Source organism: Nothoprocta perdicaria, unplaced genomic scaffold (assembly GCF_003342845.1).
Source record: "Nothoprocta perdicaria isolate Ctin4 unplaced genomic scaffold, notPer1 scaffold_37, whole genome shotgun sequence".
Taxonomy (NCBI): Eukaryota; Metazoa; Chordata; class Aves; order Tinamiformes; family Tinamidae; genus Nothoprocta; species Nothoprocta perdicaria.
Genome location: NW_020455610.1, coordinates 1,760,485 through 1,778,010, shown reverse-complemented (window position 1 = coordinate 1,778,010; position 17,526 = coordinate 1,760,485). Strand labels below are relative to the sequence as shown.

Here is a 17,526-nt window from a genome sequence, read left to right as displayed (position 1 = left end):
TTATTTTGGACTGTAAAACATACTGTATTCAAACAGGAACTATTTTAAAGAAGTGCTGTCATCTGTGGTGCGGAAAAAGAAATACTCAAGCAATCATTAAGGTCTCTTCTGACACAGTGATCTGTTTTGGCGAGCCCAAGAGATACATCATGCTCTTGATTCATTTTTTTTTTTTTTTGCTTCTGTTGTTCTGCAGTTCCATTTCACCGTTCAGTATTGAGAGCACAAGACGTCAGAGAAGGTCTGAGTCTCCCGACTCCAGGAAGCGGCGCATCCACCGGTGTGACTTTGAGGGATGCAACAAAGTATATACGAAAAGTTCTCACCTGAAGGCCCACCGAAGGACACACACAGGTAAGACATCACTGGCACTGTGTTCTGGGGTTGAAGGAGGTCATTTTTGGCTACTTTAGGACACGCTGAACTTGTCATCTGTCTTACACAAAGAGTCAAAGTTCTCTGTATAACCAACCAATGAAGGTGTCTGTGGTTGCATCAATATTTTCCTGCAGAAACTATTGCAATATTTTCCTGCAGATCAAGAGCATGCTTTAGAACTGAATTTCTCTGTCATCCCTACTTCCTGTGCTTTGCTTTGGAGTACAAGAGCAGTCTTGGCACAAACTGGCCTCCTTTCAGATGAAATTGAACAGAAAAGTGTCCCATCGGACACATCTAATGGACTTCTACCAGCAATGGGTAGTCAGGGCATAGGACTGACCAAAGCTAGTCCAAAGAAAACCATGAAGAACAGCATATAGTGTGGGCATGGCTCTTTGACACCATTTGACTCCACAAATGTGCTCTTTTTTGAGCTACTGCTCTCCTTTGTAGACATAGACTTTGAATGGTAGATGCTGCTAAATGCCTTCAGCTCAATCCAAGTCTAAACCTAGGAGTGCAGGATTTCTTTCTGGAGGCCTTCAGCGCTAACTGGCAAATACTGCAAAGGGAACTCAGTCAGTTTATGAGGATGAAGAACATGACATCCCTGTAGTAGAGGTACAAGAGAGGTACCCACGTTACATGAGCTAGTTCCCATTTAATGTTGCTTAATATTTGCTTGATACTTGGTGTTCTCCATGAATTTATGGGCTGTTGCTAGTCCGTATGACATACATGTGAGGGTAGCTGAAACAGTGATGTGTAAATATTGTATTTTATTGTGGATAAACTCTAAAACAGCTGCTTGAAGTCATTAAGAACCAAAAGAAAGAATAAACATAGCTAAAAAGGCAGTAGACTGAGCACTGTGCTTCAGTGCTGTTTCTAGCTCTGCTATTGAAATTAAATTCATTGGTCCTTCTGCTCTTGTTGCACTTCACCCTTTTTGTAGCTCCTTGGAGAGAAGGTGGTGTTTGCCCAGCATGTCACACAATGGTAGTTTTTTGAGAACTGCTGGTGCTTTCTGTGGTGTGACATACTCTAAAGAGTATGAGACCTTACTTAGAAAATACAATGAGGGCCTTTCTATTGCAAATGAGGCCCTGTCTCCATCACGCTTTCCAATATGTCTTTTGATTGTTAGGACTTTTGTTGGGAGGAATAGTGAACAAGGCTCCATCCTAATACCTCATATAAACCAATTTCTGTAAGGTAAGAGTCCCTTCTTTAAATGGCAGAACTATTCTGGTGATCTAGGAATGCAGTTAGGTTTTCCTCCAGGTCAGTTTTTCTGGTTTCTTCACATCCTCCCAATACTGCTTGTGTTGCTTTCTTTCTCTTAATTTGTATTGTCTTAATGTTCTTTTTTTTTTTCTGTTTTCCTTCTTTTTTGGGTTTTTTTTTTTTTCATTTTCAAACTGGTATTTTGTCCCTTTCTTACCCTGGTATCTATTTTGTCTACCGTCTACCTTAGCCCTGTTCTCTGCCATTCTTGTTTTCCTTCCAGTTTTACCCTAGTCTAACCCCTTTTCTTCCCCTTGTCCTGCTTCCTAAATAATTTCCTCAATTGTTGCCTATCTTGGCCTTTGAGCGTTTGAGTATGTGGCAGATTAGAAGGCAGAGAGCCAAGCAGAGTAGGCTTTGGGGGTTGGAAATGGCTTGTATCCCAGGGAAGTTAAGATGTTCGAGGCTGTAAAACTGGTGACCAGCCCAAGAGGATAGAAAAACATAATGGAAGAACCTGGATTATAGAAGAACTGGAAGAACCTCAAAGATGTCACTGATGTGTTAGCACAGAAGTATGAAGCACTGTAAGTTAAATCCTAGCAGACACTGGGAGCTGGTGGTGCCACTGACTCCCCTCCGGGCTTTTCTGGGAGCCTCTATTAGACGCGCGACCTCCGGACGGGCTCACTCCCATGCTCCGCGCATCCCGGCGTGCGTTAGAGGCTCTGCACCCTGCAGCTCAGCGAGGCCCTGGGGCGCTCCAAGCTGGGCACCAGCAGCTCCACACGGTGCCAGGACTGCAGCCCGGGCAGCCGCCACTGTCCCACAGCGCCAGGGGAGCATCCGTGCCCGCGCTATCCGCGCGCCTCCCCTCGCGCCGCCGCTCGCCCGCGAGGTGTCTGCGCTCAGCTATCTGTCTGGGATCTCTCCTCGGCGGGCAACACTGGCATTGGCAACGCTGGCATTGGCAACACGGGGATTGGCACCTCTGGGGCACGTTCTTCCCTCTGCAGGGAGACAGGGTGAGAGAACCGGCGTGCCAAGGTGCTGTTCCTGCAGCACTGAGTGCATGGGAAGGCTGGTCGCCTACCTGTTCGCTGGGCGAGATGCGTCCCCACCCCAACAGGCTGCAGCCTAAAGCACTTCGTAGTAATGCTGCTTTATTCCTTCAGGGGGAAAAGAAAACCTAGCAGGAGAAATAATAGCACCGAATGAAAAACCTTCATAAAGTGCTTCCCTGTTCACCGCTTTATGTTGTCGTGGCTTCATGCCTGCTGCTGGGGAAGAAATTACAAGTAGGCTTGAGAGAAGGTGAATGCCGAATTTAGCCAGGAGATCCAATGAGAAAATCTATACTGTGCTGTTAGGGGGAAATGTGTTTCACAGAGCACTTTTTAGGTCTTGATAAATGATGTAGCACTGACCATAAATATACCCTATGTATTAACCTCATCTTATTTTTTTTTATCTTAACCTTTACTTTTGCTTTAGGCAAAACGAGTTAATTATTCACGTATGACCCACGGTAATTAGTGTGCAGTTTTGGATAAGTATAAATGAATTATGACAGCTATGCACGCAAGGGTGAACAAGTTTGAATAGGAAACTTTCTGAGAAAAGATCACAGAAACTCAGCATTGCATAATCTGGATTTTTTTTAAGCAGGCTGATCTTGCTAACAATTGTCTAGCTAAGCAGGATGTTGCTGAAAATAAGGTGGTTTTTTTTTCCCATTTAATGTATATACACAGCCAATAAAACATTCACAGTCATTTGGGTAGAGTGAAAAGAATCACGGTGACTTCGACAGGACAAACAACACTGTTGGTTGGAAAGTTGACTTCTTTTGAACTTAATTAAAAAATCAAAACGGAATTTTAAAGACAGTAAGTATAACATCAACTCCTCTTTGTGTGACCTCTGTTTTTTTTAAGTATGTCATCAGCTACCCCTCCCTCAAATACTTTAAAACTTGGTCTAGTTTTAGGTCTAGTCAACTTAGTGTAAAAGTGTAGGCATCTTCCACAGGGGGGAGTGCTTGAACTACAGATGGGTTTGGAAACTAGAAAAAGGGGAAATGAAACCTCCAATTGCGCCATCAATAAATCACAAGCACTTGCTATGGAATTTCTCTTTTGAGTATCACCAGTTTTGTAGCTGTTTTGCCAAATTGCCAGATGTGGCTGTGGGGAGGCACTGGGCGTCATGGAGCAGCCCTCGGGGCTCGCGGGCGATGCTGCAGCTCAGGTTTATCGGCTCTCGGCGAGGAGAAACGTGAGAAATTGGTGAGAACTTGGCTCGCCCGAGTTGTGCTGAGCTAGTTTCGACTTCAGTACACATCAAGAAAATTACTAATGTGTGACTGCTCAAAGGAGCAGCCTGTGCAAGTCAGAAAACAAGGAATCCTGCGTTTTATTCCTAGTCTGTGTCTATGTAGATAGGTGAATAGTTGAGAATTTGAACGCACCCCTGACCCCCGTGTGACTGATGTTCTTCACTTTGCTGCTTTTCTATGGATTTTAAAGGCTATTGGGGAACAAACAGTATTACTCTCTGATGCATAAATTCCATCTCGCTTCCTTCAGGTGGCATTAAAATGGCCAGTGAATGGCCACCACTTCCACTGGGGCCACCAAGCGTTTTAAACTAAGTAATTTTAGTTCTTTCCACAGTGCTTTTTTTTTTTTTTTAATCAAAATTTCCTTCTAAAACTACCTAAATTTAGCTTAATGAATTATTGTTTCCTGCAATTCCTTGTTTGTGCAAGATCTACAGGCTTTCTCTCTTTTGTACAGAGAGATGATGAAATTCTGATATGTCTTATGTAAACTGAAGAGGTAAATCATGCCTTCTTTTGAGAGACTGACATGGGTTATAAAAACTAGACTTTAATAACTGATCTGAGAAGGTGAGGAAACTGAAAGTATTTGGTCTAAAAAAATGTAAATCTGGCAGTAAATGTAAAGTATTTCATTAATTAAATCATTTCATTAATGTAAAGTATTTCATTAAAAAAAAAGATATTTGCACACCAAGTATTTTTGAGTCCGCCTCTTGACCTCCCTAGTTGACTGAACATTTCAGAAATGTCAATGAAAAGCTGCAAAATGATCAAAAATATTTTGCAGTTTACCTGCAGATCTTCCCAGATGCAATTTTATATATATATATATATACATATATATATATATACACACACACACACACATATATAAATATAGCCTCAATCACTGTAATACTTGTGGATGAAGGGGATGTGTGGAAAGACTGAAGGGTACAGGAGAGCTTGATGTAGGGAGAAGGGAGAGGGCAAAGAAGACCAGATACCCTGGACCCTTTGGGCCAGCTGCTGTAACGGTGCAAAGGAGGAGTTAAAACATTTCAACACCTTGTGCAAAGATAACAGGGATCACATGAAAAACACACATTTTGTTCATGATAATTGCAGCTCTCTTTTCACCAGGAGAATCGAGCAGGGCACAACATGAATAGCAAAGGGTTTAGCTCTTTGTAGGCTCTGACTGCTTGCAGTGAGGGTGCAAGGAAGGCCTCTGTGCCTTGGCACGTGGCCCAGCACCCAGTGCTGCACAAACTGGCCCACTGGCCCATGAGGCAGCTAAAGGCAACTTCCATTTTGATCCAGAGGCTGTGTAAACTAGAAATTCTAGGGCACAATATTCTGTTTTAATCCACATCACTGGGCCACTTGCCCCAGGGCCAACCTTTGTATGTCACATCCTGGTTCTCTTAGGCATCCCCTATCTCCTTTTAAATAGGGAGAGTGTGTAAATTTGGGGTGTATTATTTAGATTAGAGAGAAAATTATGCTGTGTGAGAAGGCCTGATGAAGAACACAGACTTAAAGCAAGCATATTACATGCAGAAGTAATCTGAACGCTGCCCTTCCTTCCTCAGTATGCAGAATTCAGTGTGTGCTGTGAATGTATCGCAGCCAAAGGGGTGCCCAGCATGGGTAGGATGACCTGAGAGCTCTAACCTGCTAACTGCGTAGTCATGAAGAGGGAAATCTGATTTGTGGTGGATTTCACATCTGAAGTTGCTCAAAGCCAAGTCTGTTTCGAACTTATTGTGGCTACCCCTTCAGCATATAGAAAAGCCCAAGATGTTTAAAACACTTGAAGAAGTTAATAGAGAAATAAGATGCCTACTCTAACATTACCTAGGCAATATAACTTTGGAAGGTTGAACCAGAGTGACTGATCTCTCTGTTAGGTCCATCACATTTGCTTTAAAGCGGTGGCTACAGTGAATAATCGCTGTCCTCTATCTCCGTGTCACCGTTTCAGTTATCACTGCTGGTTTCTGGAGGAATGAGTCACTGTCGCTTCTTGGAACCAACAACCTGATTTACTCTCCACGTATAGGATGTCATGTAGCCACAAGTGTTCCTTGACAAGCCCAAATCCCTCTTTGTTGGGGCTGGTGCCACAGAGGTGGTGGCATCCTGTTTGGACACTTACTTACAGAAACAGGCTGCATGTGGCCTCCAGGCCAAGCAGCTCTCGCAGAGTCAGGGGCTTTGTCCTTGATCATTCAGGGTCATTCCTGAGATAGGAGAGCAAATACCTTGGCCACAGACATAATGAAGGTAATTTGTCAGTGTCAGGGGATCTTCACCAGTGCTACACGGAGGCAAGAAACAGCTCAGAAAGGTGGTTTTGTACCTGAGAAAATGACCGTGTGTCCCGTCAGAGAAGTTCCTTTTTAGCTGGGATGGGACATCACCCTAGAGGAGAGGGCTCCTGAGTACCTGGGTGTTTTATTTGGTCTGTGCTTTTTCAAACATTGCATTCCTCTCGCTCACGGTTGCTCCGTATTTTTTTTAATAGGAAAAGGCCCTTGTCATTAGTCTTTGTTCACATTTTCCTTTCAGCAATTTCCAAGCAGACCAAAGAAGTATGAGGCACCAGAAAAAGCTATTCTTGCTCTGTAGGTTTTAAAACTCCATTCATTACCTGTTGTTTTCTTAGTCTGTTGAATGCCTTTTACCAGCTCTGTGTTCCAGAGAGATAGTTAGTAGTTTGTAATCCCTTCTTTAGACCAATACTAGGAGGAAACAGCATTTTCTAAATAAGCCTCTCAGCTTTAACTTGAACTTTGTAGATTTTTTTGCCTACTTAAGAGCTCTTTGTCACCTGCCCTCCAGGCTCTCTCTCCTAAAGCCTGGCTTTCCTTTCCCGTGTCCTATATGCCCCATAGAGCCCCATCCCAGAGCTCTTCCTCCTGCACGTAAATCTGTCGAGTGAAAAAAGCTGCAGCAGCAGGTTCACATGCCGTTCCAGAACCTGGGAATTTCAATAAACAAAGCCACTTTAAAAATTAATTTGCCTTCAGTAAAATAGGAGGTCTGTTTGTATTGGGCGATGCTTTTATTTTTTAAGAAATACTTTCTTTCAGTGTTTAAAATTTACTGCCAGATGCAATAAACAGCAGAGCTTTCCAATGTGGAAATGAGTGTATTTCATGAATGTCTTCACTTGTAGCTTTCCTGCTCTTTCTTCAGACTGCTTCAGTTTGGAAGACAGATTATTTAACACAGAGGGGTTTATTGTTTATTATTTAATGTACAGGGCTTATAAAGCCTCAGTCCATTCCCATTGACGTTATTCAGTTGAACATCTCAGAGAGAGAACTCACAACATGTTTAAAACAGGTTATCTGCTGGTAGAGTATGTGGCAGGCCATAAAGACATGGGCAGGTTCGCCAGGGCCACCACATCCCAGTAAGGAGATGTACAAAAATGCTAAGCTCTCCTCACTGCCTGGCTGCAGTGAGATATTTCTCTGCATCCAGTTACTCTTGGGCAGGTGTCCATCCCACAAGAAGCTTGTACATCCAGTTCTCATCCAATAGGCACTGGGTGGAAAGCTAAACGCTTTCCTTCCTGGCGCTTCTTGGGAGCTCTGGATTCACCTCATACCTAGGGAATCGCTCCTCTGCATTGCAGGCCTGATGCCGTGCCGAGATGGACAAGTGCCCACGTGCCTGTTCCAAGACACTTTGATGGGAAAGCAACTCAAACTGTGTCTGCGATTGCTTTCAGTCTCTAGGTTATGAAAAATATTTGCAACATTGCCCCTTGACTTTGTAAATATGGGGTGCATATGTGTTTTGTCTGTGTGTGGCACGAGGGAATAATGATGATTTCATTATGCAGCCTTCTCTAAAAGTCAGTCGTTTGGTACTCAGTGCTCTGCCTCCAAAGACCCGCAGTTCACCCGAGGTCTGAGGCACGGCTGTGGCCTGCCCTCAGCAGCGCCGCGAGGGCGAGCAGCACCTCTCTGCTCCCATTCCCGTCAAAACGCTCTCCCAGATGTTGCTCCCAGACCCAAGGGCCTAAGCGAGCATTCCAGGCTTTCCAAGCACGTTAGTTCTTGCTGAGGTGCAGAGAGAAGGGGTGTCATACTCGTGATACCAACAATACCACTTGCCTTTCTTGAAGCGCTTCTAGAACGGCTCGTGCCTGTAGCACAAGCTGTAGATGCTGTGCTGTACCTTGTGTATGTTGTATGTTGATGCACTGTTGTATGGCCACATTAATGATCTTTTCTGAGTGTCTTTTTCCTCCTCGTGCCTGTTTTTGTCAGTTAATAGTATTCTTTACTGTCACCTCATATATTTATTCTGCGCTTTGGGATGGTGACAGTCAGTATCTGTTCACTTGAGGAGTTTAGCTGCATTCACAGCTCCTTTACTTGAAGAGGAAGGTTTCTGAGGGAGGTCTGTGTCTGTGTGCTGCACACCAGGCTCCTGGCCTCTGCCTGAGCCTCAGTTCTCACATGGTGCAAACAACAAATAGTCGGTTGTGCTGGACTGAGTGAGACGAGGCTCGTCCCGTGGAGCCTCTCTGTTGTTTTCTTTGCTTGTTCAGGGCGGTCTTCTTGTTTTCTTTAGAAACAGTGGAAGGTTAAACTGAGAAATGTGCCTTCTTCTTGCTGAACATGGAACGATTCCTAGAGCAATCCCAGGAGCAGTGGCAGTAGCAGAATCGAAGGCACCGTTGTTACACATGCTACGAAATATATTAAATACATGTACACACATAAATAAATACTTGTGTGTGTGTATAAAGTATGTATGTAAATACAAGGACTATGCTTTGCAGCAGAAAAAGCTCAGGAAGGCCAGTGCTACACTGCTTGTCATCTCGTCTGAGGAGAGGCTGTTGTATGAGAACAGAGTGAGTGAGTTGGGGCTGTTTTCTCTGGAGAAGAGAAGGCTGAGAGAGGATCTGATCAATATCTATAAGTACCTGAAGGGGGAATGTAGGGAGGAAGAGGTCAAACTCTTCTCAGTGGTGGCCAGTGACAGGACAAGGGGCAATGGATGTAAGCTGCAACATAGGTAGTTCCATCTCCCCGTGAGGAAGAACTTCTTTCCTGTGAGGGTGCCAGAGCCCTGGCACAGGCTGCCCAGGGAGGCTGTGGAGTCTCCTTCTCTGGAGATCTTCCAAACCGGCCTGGATGCCGCCCTGTGCCCCGTGCTCTGGGTTTCCCTGCTGGAGCAGGGAGTTGGACCAGATGATCTCTAGAGGTCCCTTCCAGCTTCAGCCATTCTGTGATTCTGTGATTCCTGCCAGCATTTTCCTGTGGGAACAGACTTTGGGTCTTGGTCTGGCTCCTGGATTCAGTGCACAGGAAAAGGCCTCTTACATTTCCAGAGATCTTATTTTTCTTGCTATTATGGGAATTGGCTGTTATCATTCACATCAGCAATGACAAAACTTTGTCCCAGGATGTTCATTCGTTCATGCCCTAAGTAGTACTAGGTATGTCACAACAAGAGACAAAGCTGCTGTGAAGAAGCCTAAGAGGTAAGAATGGGGAAGTGGTAGACTTTCTTTCACTTCTGCTTTTCTCTTCTGTGTGATGGACAGGGCTGAAACTATTGATGTGATGAATTTGTCTTCTGAAGTTATGGAGAAATGAATTCTCATGAGTCTGGCCACAAAGTTTTTTGTTTTTATTGGGACTCCTATTAAAATAGTGGTATACTGAGTCTATTACATGAGTAGTGTGCAACAATACACAGAAGCTAGAAGTAAGAGAAGGAAGTAGAGGAGGTTCCTGATCAAGCACTGGTCATGCAGAAAAAGTAGCAGAAGGGCTAGGGTGACATACAAGACCCAATTATATGACTTAGACATGAATTATCAGAAGCAGAGCATATACATAGTAGGTTTGTATAGTACGATGGCTTTCTGTTTGGTGCCTTGGAGTGCATGTTGTCATTAAATTTTTGAATTGAGAATTCTTTTTTCACTCAACTTTCACATAAAAAAAAAATTTGCCTTAATCAAAGTGAGAACAAGGAATGAAAAAACCTGAATTTCGAGACACATGTCAGTCAGCACGGTAGGTTCCTGTTCTGCTCGCAGAAATTATTTTCCCAGACTTGCCCAACTGATACGAAACTTTAGCTTCTTCCCAGAAGGATCTTTTATTTGCATATTTTAACAACACTGAAACATGAAAGTCAAATTCATTATGTTCACCAAAGAAACAGAGTGAAGCAGTAACAGACCCAGAGATCTAAATCACCGTTTTGAGAAATGTGCTAGACACCTGAACATTTGAATTGGACTTCTCATGAAAATGCTGCAATAATATAGCAATCTTTTAAAGGGATACAACTGAGATGAGTGTTTTCATTTCAGAACGTAAAATACTTCTGATATTTAAGTCATAATATTGCTGTTCACTTTCTCTCTAGTTTTGGGAAGGTCACTTATGTTTGCTGGGTTGGTTTCTCTACCTGCAAAATGATGATCATGTTTGTTACACTGTGCTATTAGGAAGGCAGACTATTAAGTATTAATATTTCTTTTAAAGATAGTTTTATAAAGCACTTTCCATCTTCAAAGTGCTTGATAAGTGCTCTTATGTTTTTTTCATTACAAAATTATACTAATAAAAAAAATCACACCAAACATAACACTTGTCATTTCCCTTTCCTGTGTCTAAAAGCTAAGCTGCCTTCTTCCTCTGGGAGTGCCTTCATTGTAACATGGTGTTTTTGCTGTAAAAAGAATCTCTTCTTTTTAAAAGAGGGTATTTTTATATAAAATGCTGAAAATAATTATCTGTCTTTTGGGATTGTGTATTTAGGATTTACACTCCGAGTCCTATCAGTATGGGAGCAGTGTGGCTGCGCTGTTTCAGAGTGTTTCTGGTGTTTAGGTAGGAGGTGAACCCAGCTGACATAAATGCTACACATATTTTACATATTTCGCATAATATCCTCTAGCAGAAACTTCCAAATCAGAGGAATCACTCTGAGGTGTTCCTAACACCACAGAGCGGTAGACCTGTCGAATTCAAGCAGAATATTTAATAGCATCAAACATAGGCAGAGGCTTGCTTTGCACTAGGCATTGATTTCTTTTTTTTCCACTTGTTACGGGTTGAGTCCCTAGGGCCTCACTCAGTTATGTGGATAATCACAGAATCCCAGAATGGTTGAGGTTGGCAGGGACCTCTAGAGATCATCCAGTCCAACCTCCTGCTCCAGCAGGGAAACCCAGAGCACGGGGCACAGGGCGGCATCCAGGCGGGTTGGGAAGATCTCCAGAGAAGGAGACTCCACAGCCTCTCTGGGCAGCCTGTTCCAGGGCTCTGGCACCCTCACAGGAAAGAAGTAAAGAGTAATGGTAGTAGAAGCTGAGTAAGGAGGTATAAGTTGTGGCTGTAGGTAGCATGGTTGGGCAGGTAGCATCTATTAAACTGTTTAAGTTTCAGTCAAGACAGTACTCAAGACAATTGCAGTTCATGAACAGGATGAGACAACTTCTGGCCTTTGCTCCCACTATCTCAAATCAGAAACACTATGGAAAATCTATAAGGCAAGGTTATTTTCCAAGGGTTTGCTTTATTTTTTTTTTTCCATATCAAAAACAGAGTTTGTCATTTGTCACTTTCACAAAAAAAAAAAAAAAATGAGAGCTTAAATGCAGAAGAATCTGGTTAGATGGCAAAGCCTAAATACTGGCTTATGTGCTTTTTCTAGTTGAGTCTTACTTGGATTATAAGTGTTGTTAGGGCTTCAAAATGATAAATACCATTGCAGAAAGGAGCTGCAGAGAAGTGATGAAATAATTGTGAATCGAGGTAAGAGTTACATACATAAAAACAGAACAGATGGGAATATTTGAAGAGGGCCCAGGTAAGGAGGGACGTGACTCTCGTGTAATAACAGAGAGAGACAAGTTTATGCCAGACAAAGACGTGTGTTTAAAACTTGATCACTGGGGTATTTTCTGTCCTGAGAGCAGTCTGAGTTACCTTACCTCATTGCCACTCGATAACATGGTTGTCAAGAGCTTGATAGACTGATGAATAAATGAAACTTGAACAATACACAAATGAAAGGAATTGTAAGTGTACAGTGAGTACATAGGGTATCTACAATTACAGTAAATAAAATTTCTCGCCTAGGCAACATAAGCCAGCTCTTGTTTCCTGGAGTGCCAGATAAATTTCCCTGCTGGCATAATACTCCGTAGCAATTTATATAGGGCTTTTGTTGCACCTTTCTTTGTAATATCTGTCATCAAATACTGTGATACCAGCAGCAGGGCAAAACAGCAGAGGGACATACTGCGTGTGAAATCCTGCTAAGTGTAAAACTGACCCTGGTCCCCTCGTCTCTTACGTGGCACTGATACCAACACACAAAACTATTTTAGAATATTTTATAATGCCACAGGGTTGTAAAAGCCAGTGAGATTTATTTCTCTAGGTGTTTGGTCTTCTAGAAAGTAGATTACACCAATATGGGAAAATGCATGCGGGCTTATATAGAGGGTGGAAAAATTTTAAAGAATTGACTGAATATTGGTCATTATTCAGTATTATTAATTTGTTATTTGCTTGATTTTAGGGAGATTCAATGAGTAATCATTATAACTATGTTCTTAAAAGCTTAAGTGAGAGGAGTCATGGTAGGGTAGGAAAAATAATATGGTAAAAGTAATTAAATTAATTTGGATTGTGGCATCTGGACTGGAAAAGGCAATGTTTTGGAGGGCTGTTAGAAACAGATGTTTTGTTAACAGAAGATTAAAAAATGACTAGTTCCATTTGCAGCATTGAGTCATACCTATAAAACTTTATAATTAACTTTCCCAAACAATAGAAAATACTTGTTTTCTACAGAGAACTGTCTAGAATAATATTTTTCATGCTCCAGGGTCCCACTCGATCCATGTAAATTACTGACATGGAACATTGTTTAATGTCCATGTACTGCAAGACAGAACTGTGAAATAAGATCAGAATACAATTTTTGTGTGACTTGGGATCTTTTTTTGTCAGGTTTTGGGGCAAAACAATAGTGCTTGCAAAGACAGGCCAGAGAGTAGAGCAACAGCTCCAGTGAAAATGTTCACAACTTTAGGCCTATTTTTTTAAAAGAAAAAAAAAAAAAAAAGAGAGAAAGAAAGAAAAATGGTGAATTCTGTGACTCCATAAAAACTTACAGATTCAGATTAAACTAACTGACAGTAAGGGTTTTTTATCTTTTTCCTTATTTGTCCTCTCTGTATGTTAATTCCTGCAGGTTCTTCCTCTGCCTTGGCCAAACCTCCTTTTTTATTGCGTTGTTTTATCTACTCTTCTGTCTTCTCCTTCATTCCTGTGTTTCCTGCAGCCTGGGCAAGATTCACGGTATCTGATTTGGCTGCCTGGGACTGAATGGGAATTTGAGTATCCCCATGGGCAGCTCCTGGCCATGTGAGGAGCTGAAGTGCGAGAGACGCCCGCGCTCTGAACCCAGGAGCTTCTCGGGCACGAGAAGTCAAGGGCTGCCACAAAGGCAGAAGTGTCTCTATCCAAACTGTTGAGTGTTTGACTTCTTCACTCCCACTCTACTGGCAGCTTGGCCTGACGTTTCAGTATACGGATATTACACCTGTGTTCTGGAGGGCTCTGGTCCACTCCAGAGCCTCTGAGGACACGTAGTCCTGCTTACCTCCCTGCTCCTGCTTGGCCAGAAGCATCTAAGTCTAAATAAGTAGTGGGCCACATTTTTCCTGTTAAGTGGTTTTATCCAACTCAAGCACTTTCTGCATCTCCATGCTGAACTTTTCTTTGTCGGTTGTACTGGTATTTCAGGTGTAAATTAATCGGCCAAAGCTGAGGCTCAAAATCTGATACCAGGTGCCCATCCTTTATCAGTTCCGTTCCTGATATTCCTTATTTATTTATTTATTTATTTATTTATTTATTTATTTATTTATTTTATCTTTTTAAGTTCTATATATCCCATATTTTAATATAGTTCTTAGTAATCAGTGCTCAGTCTTTCTGTATCCTTCCCCTGCAGGAAGGACACAGGTATAATTTGGTATTGCCAACCGAAGAGTTAACAGCTCATATAGTACTGTTTTTTTGTGTTGTTTTTTTTTTCCACAGATAATGTAGCTGTTTAGTAGAAGTTCTTTCATCAAAAGTTAGGTTTATGTAAAGTGTAGTTGATTAATCTTCATGAAAAATTGTATCTTTGAGAATTTTCTTCTTGGTGTTATTTTTAAGGTGCATACTACTTGATGTCTTCAGCATAACGCTTCTTTATCCATTTTTCTCCTTATACTATATGCATATATTTGAAAATAAGGGAAGGTCTCCTTAGGCTGAGCTTGTAAGAAAGCTTTTTCCCTCCGTGGTGTAAATAGCTCGAGAGGAATGTGGTTAATCCTGTCCCTGTCACATAGCTCTGTAAGGGCTGGGTACACAGGGCGCTCTCTGGTAGCAACACCTGGAGAGCTCCAGCCGAGTGACCCGGGAGCACGTCCTCCCGTCAGCTTCCCTTCATTCCTTACCCGCAGCGATACTATTTTAAGGGAAGAAGGACCTATTTCTGGCACTTGTCTTTCATGTTCCACCACTTCCCGCCTCAGGGTCTCCGTTTGCTTTTTACCAAGGGAAGGAAGATTTGGGGCTTTCTGAAGCAAAGAGGCCGTTCGCAGGGGAAGGATCTTTTAGGCTACAGAGAGACTTAGAATTTCAGATGCTTTTAAATACGGACCTGGAACTTGGGCAACATCTCCCTTCTTTCTCTGGAAGTCTCTGTAATCAGAGAAACCCATCAGGGCAGAAACGGGGGCCTGAATGAAGAGGGAGTTTCAGAGAGCGTGGAGGGTGGAGGTGGCAGCCGCTCGCGTTGCCCTTGGTGCACTGCAGCGTGGTCCCGGCTGCGGGCCCGCCAGGGCAGCGGGGAGGCCGCTGTGTTTCGGCGGCCGCTGCCCGGGGCAAGGGCAAGCAGACAGCTCCGCGGCAGACCCCAGCACGCTCGGCCGCGCTCGGCTGCGCTCGCTTGCTGGCAGCGGCACGTAGGCAGCCGCGTGTGGGGAGCTCCCGCGCCGCCGGCTGTGGGATTGCAGGAGGCCAGCGTGTAGGCCGCCACAGGCACTGACCAGCGCTCTGGGATCCTCTGAGGAGCGTGAAACTAGCTGGACCAAGTGCCTTTCCCCAGCCAGGCGCTGCGGTCCGGACACATCCGGCCTGTCACCTCAGAGCCGACGTTGCTGGATGGTCTTTCCAGCGGCTGCTTCCCACCCGGCTGTGACAGCAAGATGGCAGCGGAGCCCACATGGTGCCAGGGGGCATCACCCCAAGGAGCGTGAGCGCTGCCGACTGCCCCGGGGACGTCTGTGTTTGCACAGCCTCCGAAAACGCCTGGCAAAAACACCCCTGCCCTCCCAGCTGCGTTTTTAAGGCTGTTTGAAACTTTGTCATAATATTCTTATTCTTTTTTATTTTTATTTTTTTTTTTTTTTTGGCCACTGAAGGCTCCCAGCAAAGCATTTATTGACTTTCAAAGAGAACCTTGTGAGGGAAATGCTCCAAGTGTTGCGTCATGAGCTTATGTGATGCAGCATCTTGTAAGCTGGTCCTGATTCATAAACCTGAGCGAGATAATAAATGAGTGGGCAATGATTGTGGCTGCTGGAGGAAGCAGTTATTGCCGAGACGCTCGCTTGTTGTCCTGGTTGTGATTAGCTGCTTTAGGAAGGGAAGCCACGAGTTCATTTTTGATTCATCGAGGAAGGGTACGCAAGGACCTCACACAGTTTGAGTTCTTTGGATTTGATGCCTGCCTGACTGTGGCATCCAGGTAGCTGCAAGAGCTGCTGACGTGTAAACATGAAGGACAGAAATCACAAACAAGCCTTCAAAAAGCTGCAAAAATGAGGTTACATAGCAATTTATTCTTGAAAAGAGCAAAGTAAAGGTTGGCCACATTCATTTCCTGTGACATTACTTGACACTGAACCTGTGGGATGCATCGTGCTTACCTTTAAGTAAAAAAAAAAGGAAAATGAGGTTTTCTGAGAAAAAAAAATGTTTATATGTTTAACCCAAGTCTGATTTCACTGAAGTGAATTGCTAGTTCAGCAACAGCTCCATGCGAGTCGCATGGCTAAGTAATTCTCAAAATTCTGCAGCACTCCTGATGACATCCTATGTGCAAAATTAATTTTACCTAAAGTCAGTAAGTGCTGTAAAAAAAAAAAAAAAAAAAAAAGAGGACACACTGCAGATCTGCAGATGATTGAATTTTTATGTTTACTTGAGAAATTGCAGTTCGTTTTTACCATCTTGCTACAAAATTTCTTGCAAAATGTTTATAAAAAAATATGAACTTTGTATAAATAATAATAAGTCTTTGGCACCCTGCGATAAGTTGTTAAGAGTTGGTCATTGGTCGGGAGAGCGTAGCCTGATGAAACGAGGCTGGCAAAATCATCCTGCGAATAATCCCAGAGCCCTCTGCCCGTGTGCTGATCCCCAGAGCGGCCCTGCAAGGTAGGATCTGTGCGGCTGCCTTAATCCTGTTGATTTCCTTAGTCATGCAGATGCCGAGGGATGACGAAGCCGAGGACCCTTTTGCTGGATTCAGCATCTTCGGATTAGCCGCTGAATTGGGGCACAGTGGCCCCAAGGAGCCCCCAGGCAGAGGATGTCTCTGGAAAGTGTGCAGAAGGGCTCGCAGGGATTCCCGGCAGCGAGCAGAAAGCCACCACCTGCTCCTTAATGTCCTTTTTTTATTATTATTTTTTTCCTTGTTTTCCCCCCTCCGATCCTTTCTTCCTTTTGTCTCCCCCCTCCCAGGAGAAAAACCGTACAAGTGCACGTGGGAAGGCTGCACCTGGAAGTTTGCTCGCTCCGACGAACTGACGAGGCACTACCGCAAGCACACGGGAGTGAAGCCATTCAAGTGCGCGGACTGTGACCGCAGCTTCTCCCGCTCGGATCACCTGGCGCTGCACCGCCGCAGGCACATGCTGGTGTGAGAAACGCTCCCCGGTCCCGGCCGCCGTCCAGAGCTGGCTCTCTCAACTCCCCCGGGGGAACGGGTTCAGCAGGGCTGAATCCCCCCTCCTACAGTGTTAGCACGCAGGGCATTCCGTGGTGTCCCTCTCTCTCAAAAAAAAAATAATAATAATAAAAAGGAAAAAAATAATAAAAAAGCGGGAAAAGAAGTGCCACTCTTCTCCTTGCCCTCCGAAGCCCACCCCGTCCGCCCCTCAGCATGGCCACCCCTCGAAGGCGTCATCGCAGTCACCTGGGAAATAGCCGAAACGCTACAGGAATGGGCATTATTTTACATGCTGTGTCCTTTGGGGGAAAACAAAACAACAACAACAAAAAAATGTTTATAGCTTGTATGTTTTCTCAGCTGTCGGACGTTTTGTTCCTGCAAGTTACTGCCGGTTGGAGGATTAGATCCCGCGAGCCGATGCTGACGATGCTGACGATGGCGAGGAGGAGAGCAAGAGCGCTAGGCCGTTGCTGCGCCCTCCTTCCCCCTTTTCTCGAGTACCACGTGGCCGGGTCGGCGTCCCGGGCTGCGCTTGAGCCACACGCGTGCGCAGGAGAAGACGCTCCCGCTGG

General features: G+C 44.1%; 1 protein-coding gene across 1 annotated transcript in view; it reads left to right on the top strand.

The window, feature by feature from the left end:
• KLF12 (Kruppel like factor 12) overlaps window positions 1–16,935 on the top strand; it is an 81,689-nt gene extending 64,754 nt beyond the window's left edge. The window contains exons 4-5 of the mRNA XM_026044520.1: window positions 197–354; window positions 16,744–16,935. Coding sequence (XP_025900305.1) covers window positions 197–354; window positions 16,744–16,925 — 340 coding nt within the window. The 3' untranslated portion in view covers window positions 16,926–16,935. The remainder of the gene's footprint in view (window positions 1–196; window positions 355–16,743) is intronic.
• The last annotated feature ends 591 nt before the right edge of the window (window positions 16,936–17,526 follow it).